At 46.7% G+C, this 27,612-nt stretch overlaps 1 protein-coding gene across 2 annotated transcripts; it reads left to right on the top strand.

The window, feature by feature from the left end:
* Positions 1 to 13,161: 13,161 nt before the first annotated feature.
* On the top strand, positions 13,162 to 24,889 carry Tmigd1 (transmembrane and immunoglobulin domain containing 1). 2 transcript variants are annotated; one of them, XM_021654874.2, is made up of 7 exons: positions 13,162 to 13,319; positions 15,773 to 16,051; positions 18,251 to 18,529; positions 22,473 to 22,576; positions 23,835 to 23,875; positions 24,355 to 24,383; positions 24,657 to 24,889. In XM_021654874.2, the coding sequence occupies exons 1-6, from the start codon at positions 13,241 to 13,243 to the stop codon at positions 24,356 to 24,358; spliced, it is 786 nt and encodes a 261-aa protein (XP_021510549.1). In that variant the 5' UTR covers positions 13,162 to 13,240; the 3' UTR covers positions 24,359 to 24,383; positions 24,657 to 24,889. The 2 variants fall into 2 exon arrangements, with proteins under 2 accessions (XP_021510549.1, XP_021510548.1); XM_021654873.2 differs by having other exon boundaries at positions 24,355 to 24,889.
* Positions 24,890 to 27,612: the final 2,723 nt, after the last annotated feature.

Below are 27,612 nucleotides of genomic sequence, written 5' to 3'. Positions count from 1 at the left end.
AACAAACGAACAAACAAACAAACAAACAAACAAACAGGGCCTTGTGCAAGTGCTCCACTGCTGAACTACATTTCCAGGCCCTTGGCTGAGGGTATATACTTCTTTCCAAATGCCTCTACATTATACTTGATGTGGTGCTGAGAATTGAACTCAGGACCTTGTGCATGCTAGGGAAACACTCTACCACGGAGCTACATCCCCAACCCTAAGGCCTGGCCTTTCTTTAATAAAGTGGTTAGGATGCTCTCCATTGTCTTCCATTGTTCTCTCTGAGGTGTGCTAGCCCAAGTGTGGAGAGCTGAGATTCAGACGCCATCTAATGGCGCTGACATCCGCCCTCAGAACTGTAAAGAACCTCTAGAGCGCATGTGCGAGTTGCGAAAGCGCGCCAAGCCACTGCCCGAGCCCGGGCTGTCAGACGGGTGATGAGTGAGCAGCCAATCAGGGTATGACACGTCACCACGTCACTTAGGTGCGACCAGGGCTTATATAAACAGCGCCACTTCGGGGCTCGGCGTCTTCCTCCTTTCATATAATAAAGCCTGCTGCAGAAGGATCCTGTTGTCCATGTGCGTTCTTGCTGGCGAGACGATCACGCGGCTCGCAACACCCAAGACCGTCTCTAGTCCACAATCCCCCTGCTCCTTGTTGCAAACTATGTTTCCTCTAATGCTGCAGAGGAACTCTGGCCCAGAATTGGTCAGTGTGGGATGTTCAGTGTAGAACGGAAGGGCATGGGCCCTCAAGTCAGGCGGATTGGCTTAGAAATAAAAAATCTTAGTGTGAGAGTCCAAAGATCATCTGTAGTTGTAGAAGAAGAAACAGGGTATAAACGGCGACACAGAGAACTGGCAAAGCTTGGCAAAACCTGGAAGCAGTCGGGGACATAAAGGGAAATGTGGTTAGTGTGGGAGAGCCTCATCTCATGGAACAGGAGGCCAATGAGTGAGCCAAAGGTGATTGGGGTTGAAAGAGTAGCTTAGGGGCGCTGGGTTCAAACCCCAGCACAGAGGGCAGAGAGGAGTGCACTTTCAACAGATATTTACCACGCGCCAAGCGCTGTTCTTGACATAAATACACCAAGAAAACAAAATGAAGCAACTGTACTCCTTCTCACAGTAGTAACCCTTGAAGAGAGTGACTACCAGGACAAATAATTGCGAGTCTTAAAAAGAGATGCTTCGGGACAGGTTTAGAAGAGGGGGCTAGTTCACCTCATAAGTCCCTCTGTGCAACTTGATTTCAAGTTTAAAAATTGCTGTTTATGAGCTGTATGGTGCGGGAGGTTGTTTTTTTTGTTTTGTTTTGTTTTGTTGTTTTTCTAGTTTATTGAGACAGGGTCTCCCTATGTTGCTCAGCTGGCCTTGAGCAGAAGGTCCTCTTGCCTAAGCCTCCCCCAAGGGTGGGGATCCCAGGGGTGTACCACCACAGCCAGCACTCCCCCCAATGCCCCGTGTTGTGTTGCGTTCATGTTAGTGTGTGTTTAGTCAAGTGTCCTACCACTGAGTCCCTCCCGTACCTCAGACTACATGTTCTAGGAGCGCCTGGCACGGGTGACCATTCCCTCATGTACATTTTCCCATGCTAGCTCTTGCAGCTAATGGTCTTCACACTGAGCTATCCACCACTGGGGCTGGCTGAGCAGATCAGGGGGCTTCTTTTTGCCTGCTTCTTTCTGACACACAAACGCTCCTGTAAAATTTCTCAGTGTCCTGGAGGGACAGTTTTTTGACTGTGAGAACTCTGCAAGGACTTCAGGCTTCTTGGAAGAACACTAGTCAGGGCGCCGGGTGGAGCCTGGCAGAAGACGTGCCACTCAGGGGTGAGGCCATGGTGCAGTCTCTGGCATTTGCAGAAGAGCCCGAGCAGACACCCAGTCACGACATGGCCTCCACCTGGGCGATACTGTGCAGTTAGCTGTTGGCCACTGCTCACTTGTGGAAAGTCGGGGTGATTTGCTGTCCTGACTGGATTATTGCCACATGTGATTTCACAGGATTGCACTCAGTCCCTAAGGCAAGGAGGGCCTCCAAATGAAAGGTGCAAGAACAATTATGGATTATAAAAGAAACCAGATAACTGTCTGGAATCAGGATGTAATTATAACAGGACAATTCTTAAAATGTCACAGAACAAGGAAGCGTGCTGGCTCTAGTGAGGAATGTACGCAGGCTCCTCCGCATGCCTGGGCACAGACAAATACAGAGACGGATGGCGTTTGGGTGATATGTGTGTTAGGGGTGGCACAACGGTGCTCTGGTAAGTGTCTTACAGAGAAGAGAGCCTGGGTTGGCACTGGTTGCCAAGTTCAGTTATATAAATGCTTTCACCGTGGCCAATTTCAAGCTACCAGATTGAAATCACCGGATGTGGAGTTGGGAGAGAACCAGGTAGTTTCCGTAGCTGCTGGAGCCAGCTGGATTCCAGCACTGCGGTTCATTTAAAAAGTCAGAGCGTACATCCATAATCCCAGCACTCAGGGAGGCAGAGGCAAGTAGATCTCTGTGAGTTTGAGGCCAGCCTGGTTGACAAAGCGAGTCTAGGACAGCCCAAGTCTACACAGAGAAATCCTGTCTCAAAAAAACCAAACCACAAACCAAAACAAAACAAAACCCCGGAGAGCCCCAGTTTTCTCAAGTCATCTGCCCCTAGCCTTGTGGGTATTCTGGACTCTTTACCCCAGAACCATCACATCTTCCAAACAGAACTGCCCATCTTCTTATGGCACTGTATCCAGAGCCATGGCTGGCTTCCCTGACAGCCTAGGTCTCTGAGGTGAACAAAGTGTTGAAGGCCTGAGGGAAAAAGGAAGTAAAGATGCAGGAGAGTCGAGACAGGGGTTTATTGAAGCAGAAGCAGAGAGCACCCTGTCGGGAAGGGTAGGGCCTCAAGAGCTGGCAGAGAATGCAATCCACTCTGGACGGGCCTTTTAAAGACCCCTGGATCCTCTCCTCTTTTGATCCCCCCCTCTTTTCTCCTTTACTCCCTCCACTCCTATTACTTCATCTTCTAAGCCTGGATGGTCCTTGGCCCAAGAAGACAGCAAAGGCAAGACAGGCGGCACCCCAGCTGCAGAGGAGTCCAGCGGTTATGTGGAAATGTCACCACTTCCCCTCTCCCGCTGACGGCCTATTCCCTATAAGCTCCTCACAGAGCCAGCTCCATTTTGCCCGCCCCACAGTATACCAGATTCTGAAATGATTCCTTTGCCAGAGGAGATTATTGGCAAGGCAGCCAAGCTCTTGAACTCAGACCTCAAATCTGCTTCTGGGAGGATGGGGTGTGCGGCTGTCTGTGACCTCAGGTGTCTGGAAAGGTGAGCACAGGCTAATCGAGAAGCTGGTATTCCAGAACTGCAAGCAGGCGGCTTCCTGGTACCTCCCCGTCACTTATCCCTCTGCAAAGTTCACAGCCTGAGAATTCTAGAACTGTCCTTCTGGCACACCACCCCCCCCCCAAAAAAAATTGACACAATGGTTGGCAAGACTATTGTTTATTCAGAAAGCAGCTAACAGGATGCTGCAGGCCTGTCGGTGAAGATTCAGGCAGATTTCTGCCAGCCACAGGAACCTACAGGCCAGCCGGAGGAGGACGCCCTCACCTCTGAAGGCCCTGTGTCTATCACGACTTGGAAGTTAAGTGGTTGTGGGGTTTCAGGCCCTTGAATGAACCCTCCCCTTCCCACAGGAAGCCCTCCTTTGTTAGTCTTGGGGCAGATGCTTTCCTTTGGAACCCCTGGCCTCCTTTTCCTCTCCCTTTACATCCTCTGGATTAGAGCCAGTGGGGCTAAAACCAGGTCCTATGGCACTTGATTTATATGGAGAGGCCCCTTATAAGGAAGAGTACCAAAGTACAAACAGTGACTGATGGTCAGGGCCCTTAGAACAGGCCTGTGCAAACTCTGGTGCCTAGAGCTGAAGCTCCACTAGACAGTTCTGAGGCCAGGCTGCTGAGAAGGGAGTGGATGTGTGCAGGGAGGCAGCTGGTTGATGGTCTTTTCGAGGCGGGGGGTACCACCACCACCGCCTCTTCCTCTCTCTTTTTGGATAAGGAAGTCTTAGAATTCTCTTCCGGATTCAGTCATCAACACTAATAACAGAAGATACTGTCTCCTCCTGCTAAGGGAGTCACTTTATTCTGCCTTGCTCCGTCTGTATCCCAGCCTCCTCCCTGGAAATCCTCAACCCCTCTTCCCATCTCCTTCCCTCTCCCCCTCCTCCTTCCACTCCTTCCCCTGCTTGACTGTCCAGTCCTGCCAGTAACAGGCCTGTGGGGATCCCAACCCTAGCTCCAGAGGCACCGTGGGTAAGAGGTGACCCCTAGTGGTCAGCCGCAAAGGTCACCTACTTTGGCTCTTAACAGTACTCTGTCCTCAAGAGGAGGAAAAGTGTGGAGGCTGAGGCAGTTTCCCCAGCCTGAACTACATAGTGAGATCCTGTGTCGGAGATAAGATGAAGGGGCCAGGGTGACACCTCTGTGGGTAAAGCTGTGAGGACCCGAGTTTAGATTCCCAGTGTCCAGGTCAAAACCGGATGTGTCAGAGTGTACCTGCCATGCAAGGGATGGGCCGCAAGACAGGCATATCTGGGGGCTTGTTGACCAGCTAATCTAGCCTAAACTGTGAGCTCTAGATTCCATGGAAAATGCTCTCTCCAAAAAACAAGGTGAAGCTTGCCATAGCAATACACACATTTGAACCCAGCACCTGGAAGGCAGATGCAACTGGGTCTCTATGAGTTCTAGGCTAGCTGTGGCTACAATGGGGGGACCTTATCTTCAAAAACAAAACAAAAGGCCAGGTTTGGTGGTGCACATCTTTAATCCCAGCACTTGGGGAGGCAGAGGCAGGTGGATCTCTGTGAGCTGGAGGCCAGCCTGGTCTACAGAATGAGTCCAGGACAGCCAGAGCTCCAAAGAGAAACTCTGTCTCAGCCAAAAAACAAAACAAACAAACAAAAAACACCACAACAAAACCAGTGACAAGTGACAAAGGACGAAACAGATCCACGGCCTCTACACATACAGGTACATGTGCGCACACACACACACACACACACACACACACACAGCGGAGAAAAAGATCAAATCAGACAGGCACAGTTACTACTGTGCTATGTACTGAGGGGAGAAGACCTTCAGGACAGCGCACATGTATCTTGGGAACATTTACACCTGGGTTTCTGGATTACTGGTATTTTTTGTCTGCTGGCTTGGTTTTGCTTTTCATTTTTGCTTTTATATTGGCGATAAAACCCAGGAGTTTATGCATGCTAGGGGAGCGAACACGCTGCCACTGAGCCACACCCCTTCTCAGTTTTCTCATCTTTAACCCAAGGCCCATTAAGCCTCGTACCCTCCCTTGTGAAATGGTAACTATGACGGGCACCTTTTAAATGGAGCCAATGCTTGAACAGGAGAGCCTGTGTAAGGAAAGAGCCAGCAAGTGAGCGGTAAGAATCAGTTCTCAGGCCTTCCTGCAGATCCAAGGTCTATAGAGGGCAGGGAAGGAGGAAGAGGTTGGGCAGATGGGAGGAGCTGGTTTTAGTCCTGGTATGGGTAGGCTGTGGCGCTTCAGCATATAGGTACTAACACGGGGATGATACAAGGAAGACTAGGCCCCTGAGCAAGGATGACGTGAAGACACGTGGAGCATTTTATATTTTTAAAAAGGAAATTCACAGTGATTCTTGGCTATCTACTGAGTGAGAGGCCAGCCTAAATGAAACAGGGTCTCAAAAAACAAGTGACGAGAGCCTGGAGAAATAGCTCAGCAGTTAAGAGCTCTGGCTGCTCTTCCAGGAGGCCAGGGTTCCGCTCACAGAACCCATCGAAGGTCCCAAGCAGCTGCTACAGCAGCTCTGCTGCCATGACAGGCTTCAGAAGAGACTCTAGGCCTGAGTTTCTGTCTCCTGGCAATGTTCCCATGGTTGCTTAGAGCCTGTTTCTATGTCTCAGAACGTGAAACTGCAGACCATGGAAGCAAGATACACTAACTCAATAACCTCCCAGAAAATCAGAAACCACCGTCTAGTAACTGCCTTAAAAAGTCCCCATGCACCTTTGCTCAGCTGATACTGTTACCTGGGGCTGTGGTCTATATTTTCACTTGCTAAATCTGGAAGCTCTAGACTTGGCTTTTGTTTGTTTTGTTTGTCTTTTTTGGTCCTTTTTGTTTTCCTTAAAGATTTGTTTATTTTTCCTTAATGAGTGGTTAGTGTTCATGTATGTAGGTGTACCATGTAGAATGCTCGGTGCTCACAGAGGCCAGAAGAGGGCACTGGGTCCATTAGAACTGGAGTTCCAGACTGTTAGAAGCTACAGTGCTTTGCACTGAATCCAGGCCTTCTGGAAGAGCAACGAACGCCCGTAACTGCTGAGCCATCGCTGCAGCCTCAAGTCTTTGTTTTATGCTTTTGTTGTTGTTTGTTATTTGTCCTGGGCCTGAACCAAGGCCTCTCGTAAGCTAAACATGCTCTCTAATACCACTGAGCTATGGCTCTGTGGCAATTCAGGTGTTGACCAAGGGCTTAAGTTTTGTTAATAACAGGAAACGGGAAGATGCTTAAGCTGAAAATTCGGGAGGCCCCATGCCTTGTTTTTTTGTTTTTTGTTTTTGTTTTTTTGTTTGTTTATCTATTTTTAAACAGGGGATTGCACCAGGTATCTGCGCCAGGCAGGCACTCTTCCTCTAACCGGAACACCCAGCCCTTTATTTTCATTTTCAGACACGGTTTTGCTGAATTGCCTAAGCTGGCCTTGAACTCACCATGTCATCCAGGCTGGCCTCAAACTTGCGATTCTCAGCCTCAGGCTGGAGTAGCTGGGATCATAAGTGTACATCTCTCTTGTGTATCACTTAAAGCAGTTTAGTGGGCACTGTTGAATTCTGGGTGAAAAAGGCAACACAGTGGATGCCTGCGTTGGTCCAGCCCCTACTCCGTGATCACTAGGGTGTGACTGCCAGATTCCTTGCTCTTCTGTCACTCTACAACCTTCGGTGGCATTCCCAGTGACTTGTCTGTCCTGTGACCCTGTTGCTGTGGACCTACAGCACAGCCCTGGGTACATAGTCCCTTCCTGGGCAGGGCACCTAACTCCAACCTCCGATTGGTGCTGGGATGAACGTCCTGCTGCCCATTCCTTCCTTCCTTCCTTCCTTCCTTTCTTTCTCCCTTCCTCCCTCCCTCCTTCCTTCCTTCTTCCCTCCCTCCCTCCCTCCTTCTTTCTTTCCTTCCTTCTTCCCTCCCTCCCTTCCTCCATTCCTCCCTCCCTTCCTTCCTTCCTCCTTTTCTCCTTTCCTTCCTTCCTCCTTTTCTCCTTTCCTTCCTCCCTCCTTTCTCTCTCCCTCCCTCCCTCCTTTCCTCCTTTTTTCCTTCCTCCCTTCCTCCCTCACTAACTCTCTCCCTCACCCTTCCTCCTTCCTTTCAGCTCAAGCCTCTTGAGTGACTGCCATACAGTGCTAGATCCTTCCCTTTGATAATTGTGCTTACTTCGCAATGATCCAGACCTAGTTCTATAGTCCATGGCTCTCAAGGCGATTCGAGAGCCACCAAGCCACTGTATCAGAGCCACCTGGGAGGATTGTTAAAAGACTTCTGTATCTCTTCAGAGCAGATAAGGAAAGGTGCCCAGAGATGTTCTTGAGTGTGCGTGCGTGCGTGCGTGTGCTTGTGTGCTTGTGATGGAATCCACAGTCCCGTGCATGCAAAATAAGTATTCTGCTACTTGCCCTGACCCAGGACCTGGACTCTGTGAATAGTCCAGCCAGGCATACTCCTTAGGCTCAGGTTAACTGCTGGACTTAACTGCTAGCAGAAAGATGGTTTTTCTTACCCTCAGTTCGGGGGCGGGGGGGGGGGTTCCTGGGATTTGTATGACTTTGGGCCATCACATCACCTCCCTGACTCTCCCAGTGGGACAGGACCACACAACCATTTTCTTGTCAGAAACCCCTCCTCATCACCCAAAGGCCCTCATCACTCACAAGCTTCCTGATTAGTTTCACTAGAATGACTGGCGCCATTTCCACCTTGCAGTTGGGAGAGCTGTCTGGCTGTCTGAGCACCCTTAGGGGACCCACCTAAGGCTGTGAAGCCTGGAAAGTCCCATGTTTTAGAGACAGTGCAGCTTTGCAGAGTTTCGTCAACAATTCTCTTTAGATACTCAGATACTTTTCCCTAAATCGGGACAGAGATACTCAGATACCTTTCCCTAAGTTGGGACAGAGTCAGTCAGCATAATTGGTCTGGGTGCAACAGGAACTCCAAATACTGAGTACACAGTAGGCACTTGGCAAATGCTTGCTTAATACAGGGAAGGTCTATGCTGCCCCTAGCTGTATGCAGTAAACGTCAGCTAACACTTATGTGTTTATTCTGCATTGATTTATCTTTCACATTGCTGGAAATCGCACCCAAAGCCTTGCACATGGTAAGCACACACTCTGCCACGGAGCCAGAGCCCCAGCCCTGCTTCTGCTGACTCATTTGAAAGTTAGTTGTAATCACCATGACACATAACCCGTTTACTTAGTTTGCAGGCATCAATCGAGAACTAGGGCGCTCTTCCACACTGTTTCCTAATATCGTCTGGTATCAAGGTATAGAAATTGATGTTATCCTCATGGCCTACATTGGAGTCACCCACCCACAACCAGATTCCAGGGAGTGAGCAACTTCCTGTGTGTCTTTGCTAGAATGTTGGGGAGTCTTCGGCTCTCAGCCCGAAGATGGAAAAACACTGAGGCCGAATTGTTCACGCTCCTTGCCCTGCCTTGAACCCACTGTGGGCTGTATTGCACAGAACTCATTAGGCCTTTGTGAAATTCCTTCTTAAGTTATTTGTGTCTCCGTGTGGGTGTGTGCAGGCACCGTGGAGGCCAGAAGAGGGCATCAGATCCCGTGGAGCTGGTTTGTAGGCAGTTGTGAGCTACGTGACACGGGTGCTGGAACCCCTTGGGTCCTCTTCAAGAACAACAGGTGCTCCTAACTGCAGAGCCATCTCTCCAGCCCTCTTAGGGTCATTTTCAAATGATAGTAGTAGAACACACGGCTCTTGTATCCGCTGGGAGGTAAAGCCGGAGCCTGCTCGGGGTGGGAGTATTGTGCCCGTTGGCTGACAGGAGCTGCTCTCAATTAAAGATGATCCTTATTTGAATAATGCTAGTGTGAGGCCGGGCTTTCTTTATAACAATACTAATTACAGCTTATGAAGAGCCTACTGTACAGCAGCTTAAAGCGCTCCATTTCACTTAATCCGCACGGTGACACTGCAGGGAGGGTACTGTTATTATCCCTATTGTGTTCATCAAGAACCAAAGGCTCCTCAAAGCCACACAGCCAGTAAGAACTAGATCTCCGGTGTGGTTACCCAATGTGCTAAAAACATATGGAAAGAGCCACGTGTGTGGCATACACCTGTAACCCTAACACTTGGGAGAGGAGGCAGGATGAGCAGGAGTCAGAGGTAGCCTTGGCTATGCAGTACATTCAAAGCCAGCTTAGGCTGTATGTCACTCTACCTAAAAAAAAAAAAAAAAAAAAAAAAAATTAAAGAAACGGAGAAAGTTAGGGGTGTATCTCAGTGGTACAGCACTTGCCCAGCATATATAAGACCCTGCATTTGATCTCCGGCAACAGGAAAAAGAGGGGGTAAAATAGGGACTATCATAACTATTCTACTTTTTAACTTTTTACTTGGCAGATAAGATGTCCATTAGCAACAATACCACAAAATGTGTGTGTGTGTGTTTGTGTGTGTGCGCATCCATGTCCCTGTGGAAGTCAGAGGATAAGCGTGGGTGTTGGTCTTCATCTTCCACTGTGTTTGAGACAGGGTCTCTTGTGTATCAAGTTGGCTGGCCAGCGGCCATTCGGGGATTCTTGCATCTCTTCCCCTTCTCACTTTAGGAGTTCTGGGATTGTAGTGCCTCATCAGCCATGTGTGTGGCTCTGGAGATCTGAACTCAGGTCTACCTGCTGGCCCAGCAAGCGCTTTACCCACGGCGCCATTTCTAGAGCCCAACTTAAGTATTTTAATCGATAAAATAAGTTTAGCTCATTCTTGAAACATCATGGTTCTTCAATCACGAGACAGCCTCGAGGAGCTAATACTGTCTCTTGTTTAGCATAGCTTAGGCACTGGGTTCAGGTCACTGGTGGTGAAACTTTTTCGGAATTAAGTTATGTGAAATCTTCAAATATTACTTATTGTGAAAGTCAGACCTCTCCCTGGACTTGCTCCGTCACACTCAAACTCTCAGGTTATCAGGCTCAGTCACCTCGTCGAGAGTGACAGTGCTGGGTGAGATGAGCTACAGATTTTTGCTCAAGTTCAGGCTTCCTGGAGCAGTACACCCGGGCTGGTACTCTCTGGCCCCACCTAGTAACCTAGGTGAGCAGAAAGGCTCGGTTACCGTCTTCTCTAAGAATCCAGAAAGGGAAACAGACTTTGAACCCAACTTATCTCAGTTACTTGACCCTACTGTCATAAAGTGTTCAAATTCAAGCACTATAAAGGATCATGACAGGGAAATAACTCGGGGTTCTTGGGCAGAGGAAGTGCTAGCTGAGGAAGTCAGCTGCTTGGAGCTCAGCAGGTGAGTGGCAAGCTTGTCTTTTATAGAAAGTAGGGTCTGGAGAGGAGTTTATTTTAAATCTGTGGTGTCTTGGAAAGCAAGAAACCATAAGTTCTTCCCCTTCACAGGGTAAGGTTTATTCTCACAATCTTGAGGGTTTTTTGTTTGTTTGTTTGTTTGTTTGTTTGTTTTCTTTGGGTTTTTGGTTAGTTGGTTGGTTTTTCGAGACAGGGTCTCTCTATGTAGTCCTTGCTGTCCTGGAACTAGCTCTGTAGACCAGACTGGCCTGGAACTCATGGAGATCTGCCTCCCTCTGCCTCCCGAGTGCTGGGATTAAAGGTGTGTGCCATCACAGCCTATCCATTCTTGAGGTTTTATTCAGGACCTATATTGGACTTGAGAAAGGTTACTGTTTTATCATCTTTTTTCTAAACCTTCAAATATTCAGTACTACGGACTGAACCCAGAGCCTCATGCATGCTATAGCAGCACTGTCCCATTGATGCCCTAAGAACACTCCACTAATGATCGGATTCTGAAATTGTACTTTTATTTTACAAAAAAAAATGTACTTTTATTGTACTGAAATTGCACTCTTTATTGTACTTAGGATTAGTGTGGCCTGGGAGTGGGCGCGGGCGTGTGGCGGTCACAACTGGCTGTCAGAGGACAACTTTTAGGAGTTTGTTCTCTCTTACAAGGGATCTGAGGATTGAACTCAGGGTGTCAGGATTGCATGGTAAGCACTTTCGCCTGCTGAGCCATCTTCTCACTGGTCCTAAGGTCATCACTCTTACAATAAAGTCATAGAAATATTTTTCAGCAAGAAAATTTCAATGACAGAATTTCAGGTTAGTAGTAATTGTATCTTATTAAAAGATTGGCAGAGGTTTTCCAGCCTGGTGGGAAGCGCGTTGGCTCCTGTCAGGACAAGCCTAGAAAAAGGGAGGAGCAGAAATGCCCCGAGTTAGTCAGAGGTGTGCTCCTGCTCTCTTGACCGCTAAGATTCATAGCAAGAGACAAAATACCAAGTTGCTAAGGCCAATGGAGGGGCCAGGGACCAGAAGAGACTCAAAGCATCTTTTGATAGGAATGAATATCACTGTAGGCAGAAGGGTAGGCGTGACCTTAGCAATCTTGGGTTTGAATCCTGACCCTAATGTTTGCTGTCTTTGGAGAAATTGCATCATTGTGTCAAGAGGTTGATTGTTGTAGAACATGGTGTCACACACTTGTAATCCCAGAGATTAGGACCTGAGCTAGGAGAGTCATGAATTTCTTCATAGCCAGCCAGCTTGGACTATCAAGAAACACTGTCTCAAAGACCAAAAAATAAAAAAATAAAAATAAAAAGACCCCTTCATTGTGGTTGAAGAAGCACGTGTGAAGTGTCTCACGGTGTCTGGAAGTCACTCCAGTTTTGTTTCCGCCATCTGTGTAGCAGTAGTCATCGCAGTGGTACTCTTTCCCATCTGTCTGTCTGTCTGTCTGTCTCTCTGCAGGTCTGGGTATCAAACCCAGGACTTTTCACACTTGAGGCACGGTAAAGCTTACTCTAAGGGAAACAATCTATGCAAGCGTGCTTTTCCCGGACAGACCCGGAATCTCTCGGAAGGATGAAGCAGCAATGTGCAGGAGAATGGAAAAGAGAGCCTTGTTTGTTCCTTCTTGATCGTCCCCATGATAGACCAAGGGGGGAGGGGAATATTAAGACAAGAGGCCCTGTTTGCAACCAGTGAACACCTTTGAGTCTGTAGTGATCCCAAGACCTGATCATGATGAGCTAGAGAGATGGTTTAGCGGTCAAAAGCACTTTCTGCTATTGCAGAAGATCTTGTTTCAAGCCTCAGCCCCTACACTGCAGCTAACAAGCCTAAGTAACTCCAGCTCCAGTGGCTCCAGTGCTTTCTTCCTGCCTCCTTGGGTACCAGGCTCACAAGTAACGCCGACATACATGCTGCCAAGATGCCTCAAAACATAAGATAAACAGTTTCTTTCGAAAGACTTCTCTGATTGGAGAGCAGCTTTTCAAATATGACCCAAGTGAGACTTTCTTTTCTTCTCTTATTTTTGGATGTATTCGTTTTATTTTATGTGTCTGAGTAGCTTGCCTGCATCTTTATGTGCACCAGATGCATGCCTGGTGCCATGGATCCCCTGGAACTGGAGTTTCAGATGGTGGTAAGCAGCCATGTAGGTCCTGGGAATTGAACCCGGGTCCTCTTGAGGAACATCCAGTGCACCTAAATGCTGAACCATATCCCCAGCCTCCTCCCTTTCCCCAGAGAGACTTTCAAAAAAGAATGATTTTGCTCAGTTAGGACCACCTGAGAATGGAGAATTCGCTTATCTTTCTGTTAAAGTGAGAGTTTACCTAATTTTTTTTCCCTAGGGAAGCTTTTTTCCTCTTCATGGCCATCTGATATCTTTATCTATATCATTGCAGTTTTCTTTTCATTGCCATAAAAAGTTAAAAACTGAAAGAATTTAATCAGATTTGTTTAATTAAAACCTAGAAGGAGTGAACCGTTACAGCTGGGATGATTCACTTGGGACTTTAAGTGCCTGATTGGAAGAAAGTTAGTTCATGAGCTCATTGCAGACCAAAGTACAGAATCCACTGCGTTCTTCGCCTCCAGGAGATCCAACCTGCAGTCATTAACGATGGTGTGGAAAATCATCAGGCCACTGCAAGCATGCAAGCTTCTCTTAGTGGTTTTATCTCTGCCGCAGGGGAGGACAAGTAAGTGAATATTCTCTATGACTTTTTTTTTTTTAGATTTAAAAAAAGCAATTATATTAACGTAATGATCTATGGACATTGGGAACAACCTTAAGTTCCAATGTGGAATGGCTACCCAGGACATGGCTCAGGTTTTAGGAGTCAGAAAACATTTTACAACATGGAGATGAAAAACAAAACAAAACAAAACAAAACAAAAAAACCAAACTTTTTTTTGGCATTGGGGCTGCTTAAAATCTCCCCAGTGGTTGGAATGCACAGTGAAGTTTGACAGCCAAGTTAGAAACAGTGCTCGCAAAATAATGCCAGAATAATCTGATGGAAAATACACGGAGTGTTCAAGAAGAAATGTCTTAGGGACTGTCAGCTATTTACATAGACTAGAACTCGTAGATACAGGGTAAAAAGTGAGGAGATACCACACTTGATGGGCTTTCTCTGAGCGGGGTGGAAAGAGCAGGAAAGCAAGGACTTGAAAAAGACGAGCAAAATGGAAAAAAAAATATTTAAAACGTAAATCCAAAAGTAGAATATATAAAGTTCCACCTCTAATAATTATGACAAGCATCAAAACTGAATATGTATATGGACAAAAACTGAATTAAAAATACTTTTCTCAGCTCGGTGTAATGGTGCACACCTGTAATCCCAACACTCAGGGAGGCAGAGGCAGGCGGATCTCTGTGAGTTCAAGGCCATCCTGGTCTAGAGGTCCAGGACAGCCAAGGCTTCACAGAGAAACCCTGTGTCAAAAAATCGGAACAAAACAAAAAGACAAAACACACACACACACACACACACACACACACACACACACACAAACCCTTTTCTTGTTAGATATTAGGAATATAGACAAATTGATTCTTGCATTTCTTATATTTTAATAATGGACAGTACAGTAAAAATTGTAAATGTTTATGATCTGTGAGGTAGGCAAGGTTTTGGGGGTACACAATCAGGATCTACAGCAGGTTTCTCTTTGTTGTTGTTGTTGCTGGGTTTTTGTTTTGTTTTGCTTTGTTTGTGTTGTTTTTTGTTTGTTTGTTTTGTTTTGTTTTGAGACAGGGTCTCAATAGGTAGCTCTGATTGTCCTAGAATTTGAAATCTAGACCAAGCTGGCCTCAAAGTCGCAGAGATGCCCCTGCCTCTGCCTCCTGGATGCTGGGATTAAAGGTATTCACCATCATGCCTCAAAGGTTTTTGGGTTTTGCTCTGATTTTTTTAGATTTATTTATTTATTTATTTATTTTTTGCATAGTAATATATGCCTAATTTACAGTTGTTTTCCTGATTCAGAAGCAGGTGACAAAAGTTAGGGCTCCAGCTGCTACTAGGCCATCCTCCAAAATATGTGCTAATAGAGCCTATAACTTGACCGTAAGTGTGCCAGGGCCTGCCACTGTGCACACACATGCTGAGGCCAGAGGAGGACTTAGGTGTCTTCCTGTCTCTGCACTTTACTGCCTTGAGGCAGAGTCTCCCACTGAAAGAGAAACGTTGTATGTCAGCTGAGCTGACCAGTAAGCTCTCCGGCTCCACCCGTCTCTACTCCCCAGTGCTGGGGCTCCAGGTACTCACAGCCATGCCCAGCTTTTACAGAGAGCATTGAAGGTGCAAATTCATGTCCTCAGTCTTGCAGAGCATGCGTCCTTACCCGCTAAGCCAGCGATCCAGCCCCCTTGTTCTATTTCCTGGTGTTTCAGATGGAACCTGGAGCCTTTAAGCTAAGCCTTTGAGCATTCTACCAAGCTACATCTCCAGTCTTTGCCTCATTTGTTAGATCATAAATAAGTGTTTTAAAAATCTGAGAGAGAGCCAGGTGGGTGGGTGCACACCTGTTACCCAGCACTTGGGAAGACAAAAGACGTCTGGTTGTCCTCCTGTCGATCAAACAAACGGCCTGTGAATGAGCCTAGCATCAGGATGGAAAAACCTCCAGGTGATTTCCATGTGCAGCAAAATGTGCTGGCCACAATTTTTAATATTTTTCTTAGTTTAACTAACAATACGTTATGTCATGCTCTCATACCTGCAATCCTAGCATTTGGCAAGCTGAGGCAGGAGGATCTTGTTTGAACAAGCAAACAAACAAAAAACATTATTTATCTCTGTGTAAAACCATACAGATTGATAGAATTGTTGAGAGTATATTTTACTGTGTTTATGTAAGATAATTTATTTAACCAATCCTCTATTGATGGACAGCTAGGTAAGAAGCCGCCTATCTGGTTTTGTTTTTTCTTTGTATGGTTGGTTGTTTTTTGTTTGTTTTTTGAGACATAGTTTCTCTGTGTAGCCTTGGCTGTCCTGGACTCACTTTGTAGACCAGGCTGGCCTTGAACTCACAAAGATCTGCCTGTCTCCGCCTCCCAGAGTGCTGGGATGACAGGCACGCCCCACCACCGGGTCAGGCTGACACCTGCCTATCTTAACAGTTTTTCCTGTACCCTCAGGTTCGGTTTTAACTGTGAACGGTAAAACTGAGGACTATATCCTGGATACAAGCCCTGGTGTCCAAGCATCTCTGGAATGTGCTGTTCAAAACCACAGCAGAGACGAAGAACTTCTCTGGTACAGAGAAAACAAAGCCATAGATTTGAAAAGCGGAAACAAAATCAACACCAGCTCAGTATGCGTGTCTTCCATCAAGGAAGACGAAGACGGAGTCCGCTTCACCTGCAAGCTGCAGAGGGACCAGACCGTGTCCGTGTCAGTGGTGCTGAACGTGACTTGTGAGTTGAGGGGAAAGAACCCGCCTGTCAATCGTGGATGTCCTCACTGAGCTAAGTGACCGTTGAAATGTCAGTCTTGATTTGGCCGCACTGCCCAGTTCATGTTCCCACAGGAAACATCAGAATTCCTGTTTCCCCGTGCCCTCGGGAGTGCCAGCTGTCTGCCAGCTGCATTTGGGGTCCAATGCCCACCCTCCCACATACGGCCTCACAATGTAGCCTAGGCTAGCTTCAGACTTCATGGGCCCAAGTCATTGTTCTGTCTCAGTCTTTCAAAGTCAGCCAGTGTGTCTAGGTTATTCATTTCTTGAACTAAAAAAATGAGGATTTTGAACTCTTTTCTGTGAAACGCCTGCCCATACCTTTTAACTATGTTCCCATTTGGGTATTTGCACCTTTTTCTCATTAATTTGTATCAGCAGCAGGGCCTGGTTATGCAAACCTATATAACTCTAGCACTGACGTAGAGCCTGAGGCAGAAGGATGTCACTTACAGGCCAGCCTGGACTATACAGCAAGACCTTGTCTCAAAGACAGAAACAATAAAAAAACCAGGGGGGATTCCGGAAGTGACTGTGCTGGGCATCGAAGAGAATGTTTTAGCTTTATTTGAGATGTACTGATTTTCTTAAGGGCCAGCATTCCCGTATAGAGGACTTGCTTAAACAATCATTACCATCAAACGGTATTTGTGGACAAATGGAACTGTTGTATTTGGAGATTCTGTTCTCTATTCCAGCAGCTTCCTATGTGTCTTGAATACTACATAACATCCTTTTTGGATACAGATACAGAATGAGCTTGAACTCATTCCAAAGAGCAACAAAATGTCATTCCTCTGAGAAATTTATTAATAACACAGCCTACTCAGGGTCTAATTACTCAGTGTGCAGATGATACGAGCCCCTTTCCTTCCTTCTGCCCATTCTTTGACCACTTTATTAATTTCCTGGACCTCTGACAATAAATACAAGGGGCAGAAATAAGTGGAAACTGACCTGGTCATTTCTTCTTCTAGAGGTGGGAAGGTCTTGGTGGAGGGTGAGGGCTGGAATCACTTAGTGAAGATGACTGTGTCTGACTATCCACGGACTACAACTGTTCTTGTGGAGGACATATGAGAAGAGGCAAGAGTCCAGAGAGGCAAGAGTCCACAGCTGAGAGTCTTCCTGAAGCGTGGTGACCTTTGGAGAGGGTCACTGAGCCAGGGCGAACATGTGGCCTTGGCAAAGGTGATCAGAGAAAATGCAAAGCTGGAGGGTGTGAAAGGCTTTTCAAATCACCGCCATGTTTTTAATGGGAGTTAGCCTGAGGGCAACCCCACTTCTTTACAAAGATTGTGTCAACTAATCTTCACAGAAAGGTGTCCTCCAAGTGTGTGTGTGTTTGTGTAGATGAGGAAACTGAAAGTTAGCAGTTAAGTAGTTGTCCGAAAGTCACAGCAGATATGTGAGGAACTGGGGTACCGTGCTTGACTCTAATATTGTATTGGTTTAGCTGACCCTTGTGCAAATTGGGCTATTGTATTTGCTCGGAAAACAAGGACTGTTTTTGAAACAGGGTCCTAATATGTTGCCCTGATTAGCTTGAAATTTGCTATGTAGACCAGGCTGGTCTTAAACTCATAGAGCTCTCTTTGCCTCTGCCTCCCACATGCTGGGATTAAAGGCGTGCACCACCATGCCCAGATATTATTATATATGTTATGTATAATAGTCATATACTTCATACAATCCTTATCATATACTTCAGCATTATCTTTTCTTAAAGACAAAATTTTAACTTAAATTATTTTATTATTATATGTGTAGGAGTGTTTTACCTGCATGGGTACTATATGTGTGCCTAGTACCAATATAACCAGAAGAAGGTATTAGATCCCTGGTAACCTGAGTTATAGACAGTGAGCTGAGATGTGGTTGCTGGGAATTGAACTCAGGACCTCTAGAAGAGCAGCCAGTGCTCTTAACTACTGAGTCTCTCTCCAGCCCCTCTATCTCTAAAGTTCTATGGAGTTAGGAATAAAATGTTTGCCATTTGCTCTCATGTCCCTAGTTCCTAGCTGTGTATAATGTTATTCAACCCCCGCCCCCCAGCAAGGGGTGACTACCCCCTGAGGGAGATGGAAGGGCTCAGGGTATTGAATTGCTGACAGTGAACCAACTGCTGCTTGTTTCTGACTAACCTCGAATCTTACAGTTCCCCCTCTCCTAAGCGGAAACAGCTTCCACACTGTGGAGGAAGACAGCGATGTAAGGTTGGTTTGCAACGTGAAATCCAACCCTCAAGCGCAAATGACATGGCATAAAAACAACAACACCTTGTTTTTAGAGAAGGGCCGTCACCAAATCCAACAGACGAGGGAGTCTTTACAGCTGTCAATCACCAAGGTCAAGAAGTCTGACAATGGAACCTACAACTGCATTGCTAGCTCGTCTTTGAAGACGGAGACCATGGACTTCCTCCTGGTGGTCACAGGTAACCCCTCTTAAGTGCTTGCTCAGCGTGATGCAAAAGTCAGGAGCAGGCTCGGTCGACCACCTCAGAGGCAACACATGATGGTGACCGCTTTCATTCCTAGCTAGGATTTTCTCTGGAAAATTATCCCATCCAAGAGAGTTTTCCTTAGGAATTTTATCCGAGTCAAGCTTAGTGTCACGAGCCTTTAATCTCAGCAATACGGAAGGCTGGAGCAGAAAGATTTCGAATTCAAGTCCTGTGTGGGTAACTTAGTGAGCCCGTGTCTCAGAGTTAAAACAAAATAAAAAGATCTGGAGGGTGGGGCTATAGCTCCGTGGGCAGGGTGCTTTCCTTCTATGAAGGCGGTCTTACTGCAAGAGCTGGGATAGCTCAGTGGTAGAGGGTTTGCTCTAAAAAAGAAAACTTTCTTTTTTTTTCTTCTAAACCTGGCATGGTGGACCCATGCTTTTCATCCCAGCACTTGAAAGGCAGAGGCAGGCTGATCTCTGATAGTCCAAGGCCAGCCTGGTCTATAGAGCAAGTTCCAGGCCAGGCAGATCTACACAGTGAGACCTTATCTTGGGGGGGGGAAGAAAGAAAGAAAAAAAATTAGAAGACTCGTGCCCACTCCATACAGACCAGTGGCTTTTGAGTGAAGACTGAGGACCAAGACAGAACTTCTACAGGTTTCCGTCAGCACTGATGTGTGCACAAACTGGCCATGAGTTCACAGCCTGTAACAGAGGTAACAGAAGAGAATTCAGAAATGTGTGTATGCACGTGGATGCACACACACACACAGTTTAGATTTAAAAAAAAAAAAAGCTCTCTGCAATCACTCCAACTCTTGTATCCTGTCATCTGATGAGCAGACGGTGTGGGGAAAGATGGCCAACCACCCACTCAAGTTTTTCTTATCACTCTGTGACAATGGTGAACCGGGAGGTTGGGGATGTTTTCCTTAGATTTCTTTTCCTTTCTAAAGATCTCTTCCTTTTGCTTTATGTGAGCAACAGTTTGTTTGAGTGTCTGTATGTGCACCATCTGCATGCATCTCCTTGGATTTCTTGCTTGGACAAAGAGGAAGCTGAACTACTTGATGCCACAAAAGCACACCGCGCCTTTGTACACGGCTGGTCTTGGGCAGGGACGCAGGGAGCAACCAAACAAGCTGAGGCTCTTGCATCCTGCTGGAACATTACTCACTAGGCCTACTCATTGCTATCCTCGCCATTTCCTGGGAAACAAACCCACCTCCTACCTGCTTGTCTGGTATCTTATTTCCTCCCCACACCAGAGAGCCTGGGAAACAAATACAGTGGTGGGTGGGGAGGGAGCGCCAGCTGCCAGCTGCCTGACTGCCAGCTGCCTGCCTGACTGACTGTCACTGTGGTTACCAAGCTGCTCAGTAATTTGTCCTACAGGGCCATGACAGTAAGCCTTGGCGCTTCCTGGTTAAAAAGCAACAACCGCAGGGTGATGTGGCTCACGCCTGTAATCCCAACACTCTGGGAGGCAGAGGCAGGCAGACTGCTGAGAGTTTGAGGCCAGCCTGGTCTACAAAGTGAGCCCAGGACAACCAAGGCTACACAGAGAAACCCTGTCTCCAAAGACAAAAACAAAAACAGCAACAACAAAAAACATACAAAACAACAAACAAACAAACAAAAAATCCTCTGTGTCCAAAGAGCAGAAACAATGGAAGGGACTCTGCCCTGAAGCCTGTTTTTTTGTTGTTTTTTTTTTTTAACCTCCCCAAGAACCTTTACACAAACATGGTAGGATAAGGCTCTTGTGGTGCCATCTCTAGCCAGCTGTGAGGCCACACTGGAAGACTTGGTGATTATAGTGTCCCTTTCGGTTACGAAGAGAGCATAATTGCTCTATAACCACAGGGTTTTCTGTTTTCTGGTTTTTGTCACACTGCTTGCGTGACAATCAGCAAATGCCTTTCAGGTGGGCAGAAACTTGTTTTGGGTGGAGTTCTGCCAAAGCAACTTGTTTTCTGCCTTCTTTTCTGCTCCGTTACTTCCTGGGCTGTCTGCTTGCCTTCACACAAGGTCTGCGCTGCCTCTCAGCGGGATCTGATGCCAAATTCCCCACAGGCGCTCCTAGCTTCGCTGCTCAGTGGGGGTAGTTTCTGAAGGCTGTGGAACACTAAAACGGACAGGCAGCTCCTCGCCAGCATCGGATTTAGCCCACACATTAGAAATCATTTCATCCTAATGGTCTGGGGGAAGGGGCTGAGATTGTTTGCAGCTAGGAACATGAAGGGAAGGAGTGCAAATGGTTTCATGAGACCAAGTCGCCTCCAACAAGAACATGGAATGGGAAGTGAGCCAGTAGGTCAGTGAGATTATGTCAGCCTGGTTTGTGGAAGGAGAGCTGTCACGTGTTGCTTCGTGACTTTCAATTTGGTAAAAGGTCTTCCAATCTGTGACTGCACTGTGATTTCTCCTCCTGATCACCTGGGCTTTGCTTCCTCTCGGTTCTGATACATTTCCTGGATGTAGTAGAGAGGTCTCCAGTAAGATCAGGACCCCGGTCTGTCTCAGAGTTGATGGATACTGAGCCAGGGCTTTCTGGAAGGCGCATCAGGCAAACCTCTGTGAAGAGCTGGCACCACCCACACCTTCACGAGAACAACTTTTTGTCAAGACAGCTGTGAAAGGCCCTTTGGAGCTGGGGTAGCTCAGTGGCAGGCATTCCGTGTGGCCTGTGCCAGACCCCGGGTTCTCCCCCGGCACTCCCACAGGAAAAATGTGAGGATGTTTAGCATGTTTAATTCATTTACCCCACCCCAGCACTCATCCTGAGCAGGAGCTGAGAGAATTGGAAGAAAAGATTTAAAAGATAGTTGGTTGGGCGGGCAAGCTAGCTCAGTGGGCATTTCTTGCCAAGCCTGACACCCCGAGTTCTATCTGTAGTTCCCACATGGCAGGAGAACTAGCGCGCACAAGCTGTCCTCCGACCTCCGCGTGTGTGCTGTGAACACCGTCCACACCTCCACGCAAATGAACTTATATTGCGGGCTTCCGGGTATAGGCGAGTGGGCGTCGATTCTGAGGCGCCGTGGCTGCTGCAGCCCCCCACCGCCCGCCTTTGTCATTTAGAGAAGCGTGCGAACCCTTGTCAAGGTTGGGAAGGCTGGTGCCTGGAGTCTTCCTTGCAGGCCTCTGGGTCAGGTCCTTTGGGGGTTGTGTATCAGGTACCCTGCACATCAGGTATTTACACTAAGATTCATAACAAAAGCCGGCGCGGTGGTGCACCTATGGTCCCAGCACTCCTAGACACCTTCCTTCTCTTTCCCATTCCAAGATTCCTCCTAAAAACCTCTGTACTTTTGAGAAGGCGTTGACTTCAATTTAAAAGATGATTGGTTGGGCCGGCATGATAGCTTGGTGGGCATACAATTTGCTTCTGCTTTCTGTGTAGCAAAGGAGGAAAAGGAAGAAGGAAGGAAAGGAAGGGAAGGAACGAAGGAAGGAAGGAAGGAAGGAAGGAAGGAAGGAAGGAAGGAAGGAAGGAGAGAGAGATCACCAGGCAGTGCTGGCCCATACATTTAGACAGGTGGATCTCTGTGAGTTCAAGGCCAGCCAAGTCTACAGAGTAAGTTCTAGGACAGCCAGGGCTACATAGAAAAACCCTGTCTTGAAAAAAAATTTGGGAAAAAATATAATAGAAAAATCACAAAATGGTCCACATAGTCATTTTGGGTGACGTACTTGTGTTTCAGAAACTCTTTCCACAAAGTAATGGGTTTAAAATCTGCCTCTGCCATTTATGAATTCTGTGATTTTAGAAAAGTAACCAAATCTGTCAAAGACCCCCATTCCTTCTCTTTTGGGGTTGTTTGAGGATTTAATTAAAAGGGTGGCATATACAGTATGCACCACTCCTGACTCCTATTAGAAACGCAGAAGTTAGAAGCTGGCTACTCTTCCTTGCACTTTCCCAACAGACAAATCTCCCGTCGTGCCCATCGAGCCGATCATTGCTGCTTCTGTCGTGGTTGTCTTGACCCTGGCTTTTGGAGTGCTTGCTAGGAGGAAAAGGATAATGAAGGTACCTGATTATTCCGAATCCTGGGGTAAAAGGTCGTCTGAGAGGCTGGGGCTGGCGCTGGACTGCATGCCTCGCATGTACGAGGGTCTGGTATCTCCTGCGCACGGCTTTACAAAGAGGCGTGCATAGGGACAAAGCCTGAGTGGTGACACCTATGGTGTCACAGGTGTGGGCTTTGGAGCTGGTTTCCCACGCTTGTCTTCCCAGTGCTTTGGAAGCAGGAAGCTCTGGAGTCTAAGTCCAAGCGGGGCTGCAGAGTCAAACCTTGTTTCAAAAACAAAAACCTCAATCAATAACTTTCCCTTTTGTCATTGCTATGGTGCCCTTGGTACAGTAAACAAACACTGGCAACAGAGGTCTGCATACTCTGCTCCTGATCACAGCAGCCATAAGCTCCCCTACTGTGGGCTGGAGTTTGAGTTGCCAACGGCTGACATCATTGTTTCCTGTGTTTCAGAGTATGTGCATGCTTAGGCTAATGCTGTGCATTTGACTCTGCCAGATCACTCGGCCCAAAGAGGACACATGTGGCAGAAAACCTCTAAAGAGAGCTGGAATGCCCTAGGCTGAACTCATCAGTCAGCAAGTGGCATTCCCAGTACTACAGTAACTAGATCTGACTGTGGCAACAGTGTTTCCCAAGAAGAGATTTGCCCCACCCTCTATTCCAGTCCAAAACATTTTTATAAAGAAAGGAAGGAAGGGATGGACGAAGAGAGGAAGAAAGGGATGGAGGAAGGAAGGGGGAAGGGAGGAAGGGGGAAATTTAGAGAAAGAGAGAGGAGAGAGGAGGAAGGAGAGAGACGAGAAAGAAAAAAGGACAAACTAGACAGAAAGGATTGTTTAGTCGGTAAAAACACTTGTGACCAAGCCTGATGACCTGAGTTCAATTCCTGGAGCCTATATGAGGAAAAGGATGGACACCTGCAAGTTGACTTCTGTCCCCCACAGATGTACTAAGGCTCGACACTCCTCTACCATGTACACACACACACACACACACACACACACACACACACACAGCACAAGAGGTTATAGGTGAGTGTGACCTAATGTAAACCCTGGAAACATTCTGATTAAGACTTGTATTTTCTCAGAGTCCCATAAAATCTATCCGTGTGGTCAAGGAAAAGAGACCTTGAGCCCACCAAGAGATGACTGCACCGCAGTCCATAGCATTCACTGCCATGCACTCAAAATGTTTCCTCCTGGCCTTGGGAAAGAAGGCAAACTCATGCACTTTGTGCTTGCCTTTCAGCTCTGTGTGAAAGAGAATGCCCGGAGCACAGAAACAGCTCTGTAAGTGCTCTGGCGGGGGGGGGGGTAGGGGTCGGGGGTAGGAATGAGGAACCACAGAGGAATGCCCGTTCCAGGCCTTCTCCAGAGATGGGAGGCGCTGGAAGGTGAAGGGGTTCAGAGGAGAACAGAGAGCGGAGAAAATCTGCCTCCACTTAGAGGAAGAGTTGGGAAGGTTGCTCAGAGCAAGGAACACCTTGGGGCTTTCTGCCTATTCTCTAAGCAGGTTTGGCTGAGGCTTGCACAACTGCATTGCCACACAAGGCTCTGAGGGAGCTTGTTCTGGTAGGAGCCACTGCTTCACTATCTTCACACAGCAAGGCTAGGGCGCTGGGCCTCGTCTCCCCTGCTCTGTGAAGCCAGCACGGGGCAAGTGGGCAGTGCAGAACACAAAGGCATCTGCCACAGAGGATAGAGTTTGTTTTGACTTTTTTCCTTATTGCCACGATCACTGTTAAAATTGATTTCTTGATTCCTTTCAGATGAGAAGGCTGAGCTGCCACGTGAAGAGGTTTGCATCAGGACCGTCTTGATCTGCATAGCGTCGTCTGTATTTATTGCCATTTTAGAATTCACTCATGTCAAATTGTCAGAGGTTATAGAGAAGCAATTATTAATTACTGAACAGTGGGTGTTATGGCTAATTTGATCTACTCATGGATCTATTTTATGATCGAAGGTTCAGAATAAAAAGATTTTGGAAAGCCCTCTCCTGAGGTATATGTTAATTTATCCCTAATAGATTGGTAACTGCGTACTATTTAACTTATCTTTTTCTGCATAGGCGATTAACTGACATTTGGGTTTTCTAAATCGGTGCAACAGCTGAAAAGCAAAGCAGAGACTGACATAGAAGGACGGCGGCGTTCCTAAGTTGCCAGGGAGCTCATAACAACATAAATTACCTCCCGCTGTCAGAGTCGCCTCATTAGCGTCTCAGGACTAGAAGGAAGGGTCTAATCTCAAAACGTAAGGCGTCCCTTCAAACGGAATAAATTTAGTGTTGTGAAAATTTTAGCATCTGTCCTTGTTTTTCTTATCTCAGCACAGCTGACACTGTCATAAAACTGATGTGTGCTGTGGAATGTGCAAAGGGCAGGGAGTAGGGCTGGGTGGCCCGATGGCGCCTCTCGCTAGTACCCTTCACCTCTTTTCCCCCCGGAGTCATCTCCTTATGAGTCAGCATGCATTCACCCCATAGAGATCAGCCTTAAATCGCAGCTCACTTATTGTCCATCACTGACTCCCCCGCTTCCATTTTTTCCCTTCCTGATTTTTCCCGTCTTAAGAACTCATGCTTCTCTTTCTCATACATTTGGGGCAAGCTGGGCAAGACAGCTTTAACATCTCCCTAGAAACCCACCTCTATCTTGAAAGAAATTTCCCTTTTGTTTTGGTTCTTGGTGTTTTGAAGTACTTGGAGTTAAATCTATTACCCTTTGCATCGTACACCAGAGACTTAGCCTCTACCCTTTTCAGAATGTGTTTAGCATAATAAATATGCTAAAAAGTGTAGGGGGAGGGGAAGGGGGAGGGGGAGAGGGGGGAGTTGAAAGATGATCTGGCTTCAAGCAGGATTTCTCCAAATAGAATCTGGAAGCCTGGTAAGATGTTGAAGAATAAAGTAGTAGGATTCTGGAGGCGTGCTTAGATGATTAGGGAGAAGCCTAGACCCTATAAAGCAAAGCAGAACTCAGGCAATGACAGGTTGAGGTAGTTTGTTTTAAAAGGAAAAGGAAGTGAAGATGTGCATATGGAAATGGAGGTGGAATCTGGAAGCCTGGTTCTGTTCTTGGCTTCATGCCTTGGGAGTCCTTTCCCCTCCCCCGTGAGTTTGGAAAACAAGGAGGCTGGATTAGGGGAGCATTGAAGCGTTCATGTTATCTTGACAATTCTGGTTTCCACATGCCGGTAAATGTGGAAAAGAGCTGACAACGACTGAAGAGGTAATTCCTTTGCCCCACCTAGCCAAATCATGAATCACAGTGTGTTCTAGAGCGTGGAACAATGCTTGAGAATCGCAGGTCACCGGCAGAGAGTTCCTTCACCCGTGTATAACACAGTGGCCTTGTACATTGGCACAAGGCCGTGGGCAACACAGGCACAGCAATGTCATAAAGTGACACTGTGTGTTGTTTTGCCTTTCGGTTCAGGGAAAACAGTCAGTGTTGTGCCAGCTTTCCTGTTAAGAGCAATGTGAGCTGCTTAGGACATTGGATTCCAGGCCTCAGAAGCAAACTGCGGAGCCCAGTGTTTTCCCTAGTTACTTAGAGGTGACGAAATCCTAACCCTTGGACTCCACGTTTTGACTTGAGATCAAGTCCCGGTCTTTCCATTAACGAGGACACCTTTTATTTTTCTTCTTTTTGAACTTCATTCTCTTTTTAGAGATTTTTAAATTTTTTTATTACATGTGTATCAGTTATGTGTGATTATGTGTGTGTCTGTGTGCTGGTATGTACGTGTGCATGCAATGCCCGAGGAGAACGGAAGAGGGCATCCGAGCCCCTGGAATTGGAGTTCCAGATGGTTGTGAGCCGCTTGACCTGGGTCCTGGAAACTAAGGTCATCTACATCTACAAGAGCAGTTTGTGCCTTTAACTGCCAAGCCATCTCTCTAGCTTCCCACCCTCCTTTTGTTCCTCCCCGGAGCAAGTATTCTATGACTAACCTATACCCTTTACCCCACCATGTTTTTGTCATAATCGATCTATCAAGCAAATCCTACTTATTTTAGTAATCTATCCTCTTAATTTTAGAAACATTTATCGATAACATTTACTTGCTAGTCTGAATTTGCTTTAGAGTAATTCAATAACCTAGTCGATACAGTTCCACCTAAAAGCAAAGAAAGTGGTACTTTACTTAAACTGCAATCTTTTAGAGGTTAACAACATAAGCCAGGTGTGGTAGCACATGCCTGTAATCCAGCCCTTGGGAGGTGAAGGCAGGGGGATTAGAAGTTCAAGGTCAATACCAGCTACTTAGTAAGTAAACCTGGGCTACATGAGACCTTGTGTCAAATACCAACTACCAAAACCCTAAAGAAGAGTGTTGGAGGATGGGGAAACATGATGAAAATATACTGTTTGAGATTCTCAAAGAATTAAAAAATAAAAATAAAAGGAGTAGCAAAAACAGCCAGTATACTCATTGATGTTTGGCTGAAGCGTTGAGGATGGCTTCCTTCCCTAGCAGCTTTATCCTTCAGTCACTCCCATTATGATGACTGTGTGTGCCATTGGCACTTACATTCTTACATGGGCCAAGCAGATAGATGAACAAAGCAAGCTAGATATAAACCAGTAAGGGTGATAAGAATCGCTACCATCCTCAGCTCTCTGTTTGTAAGAAGCTAATTTTGACCCCTGGAGACAAAAGTGGTCTTCAGAAGTGATTCTTTAGGAGAAATCAGAAAGTTGTGTTTGCATGTCTAACTCTCCTTTTGTGGTTGATATGTTTGCTTTGATCCTTACAGCCTAGGAGTAGATGAGTGTTCTCGAGCTACCAAAGGCCATTTCCTGACATATTTCCTAACCTAGAGTTGACTTGAACTTTCTTCGCCTCAGATGAGAGTTCTGTGGCAAAGCTCTCACACCAAATGCAGGAATGCTCACTAGAATGTGTCAAGGACAACAGTTACACGATACAGTGCTGGGGACTTGATCTGAACTATTTTTTAATCAGACAACAGTTTTGATTGTCCCAAACTTAAGAAGCTCTGATTCAATATCAATACA

The sequence above is a fragment of the Meriones unguiculatus genome, chromosome 7 (genome assembly GCF_030254825.1).
Source record: "Meriones unguiculatus strain TT.TT164.6M chromosome 7, Bangor_MerUng_6.1, whole genome shotgun sequence".
Lineage (NCBI taxonomy): Eukaryota > Metazoa > Chordata > Mammalia > Rodentia > Muridae > Meriones > Meriones unguiculatus.
This window is presented reverse-complemented; position numbering and strand designations above follow the sequence as displayed.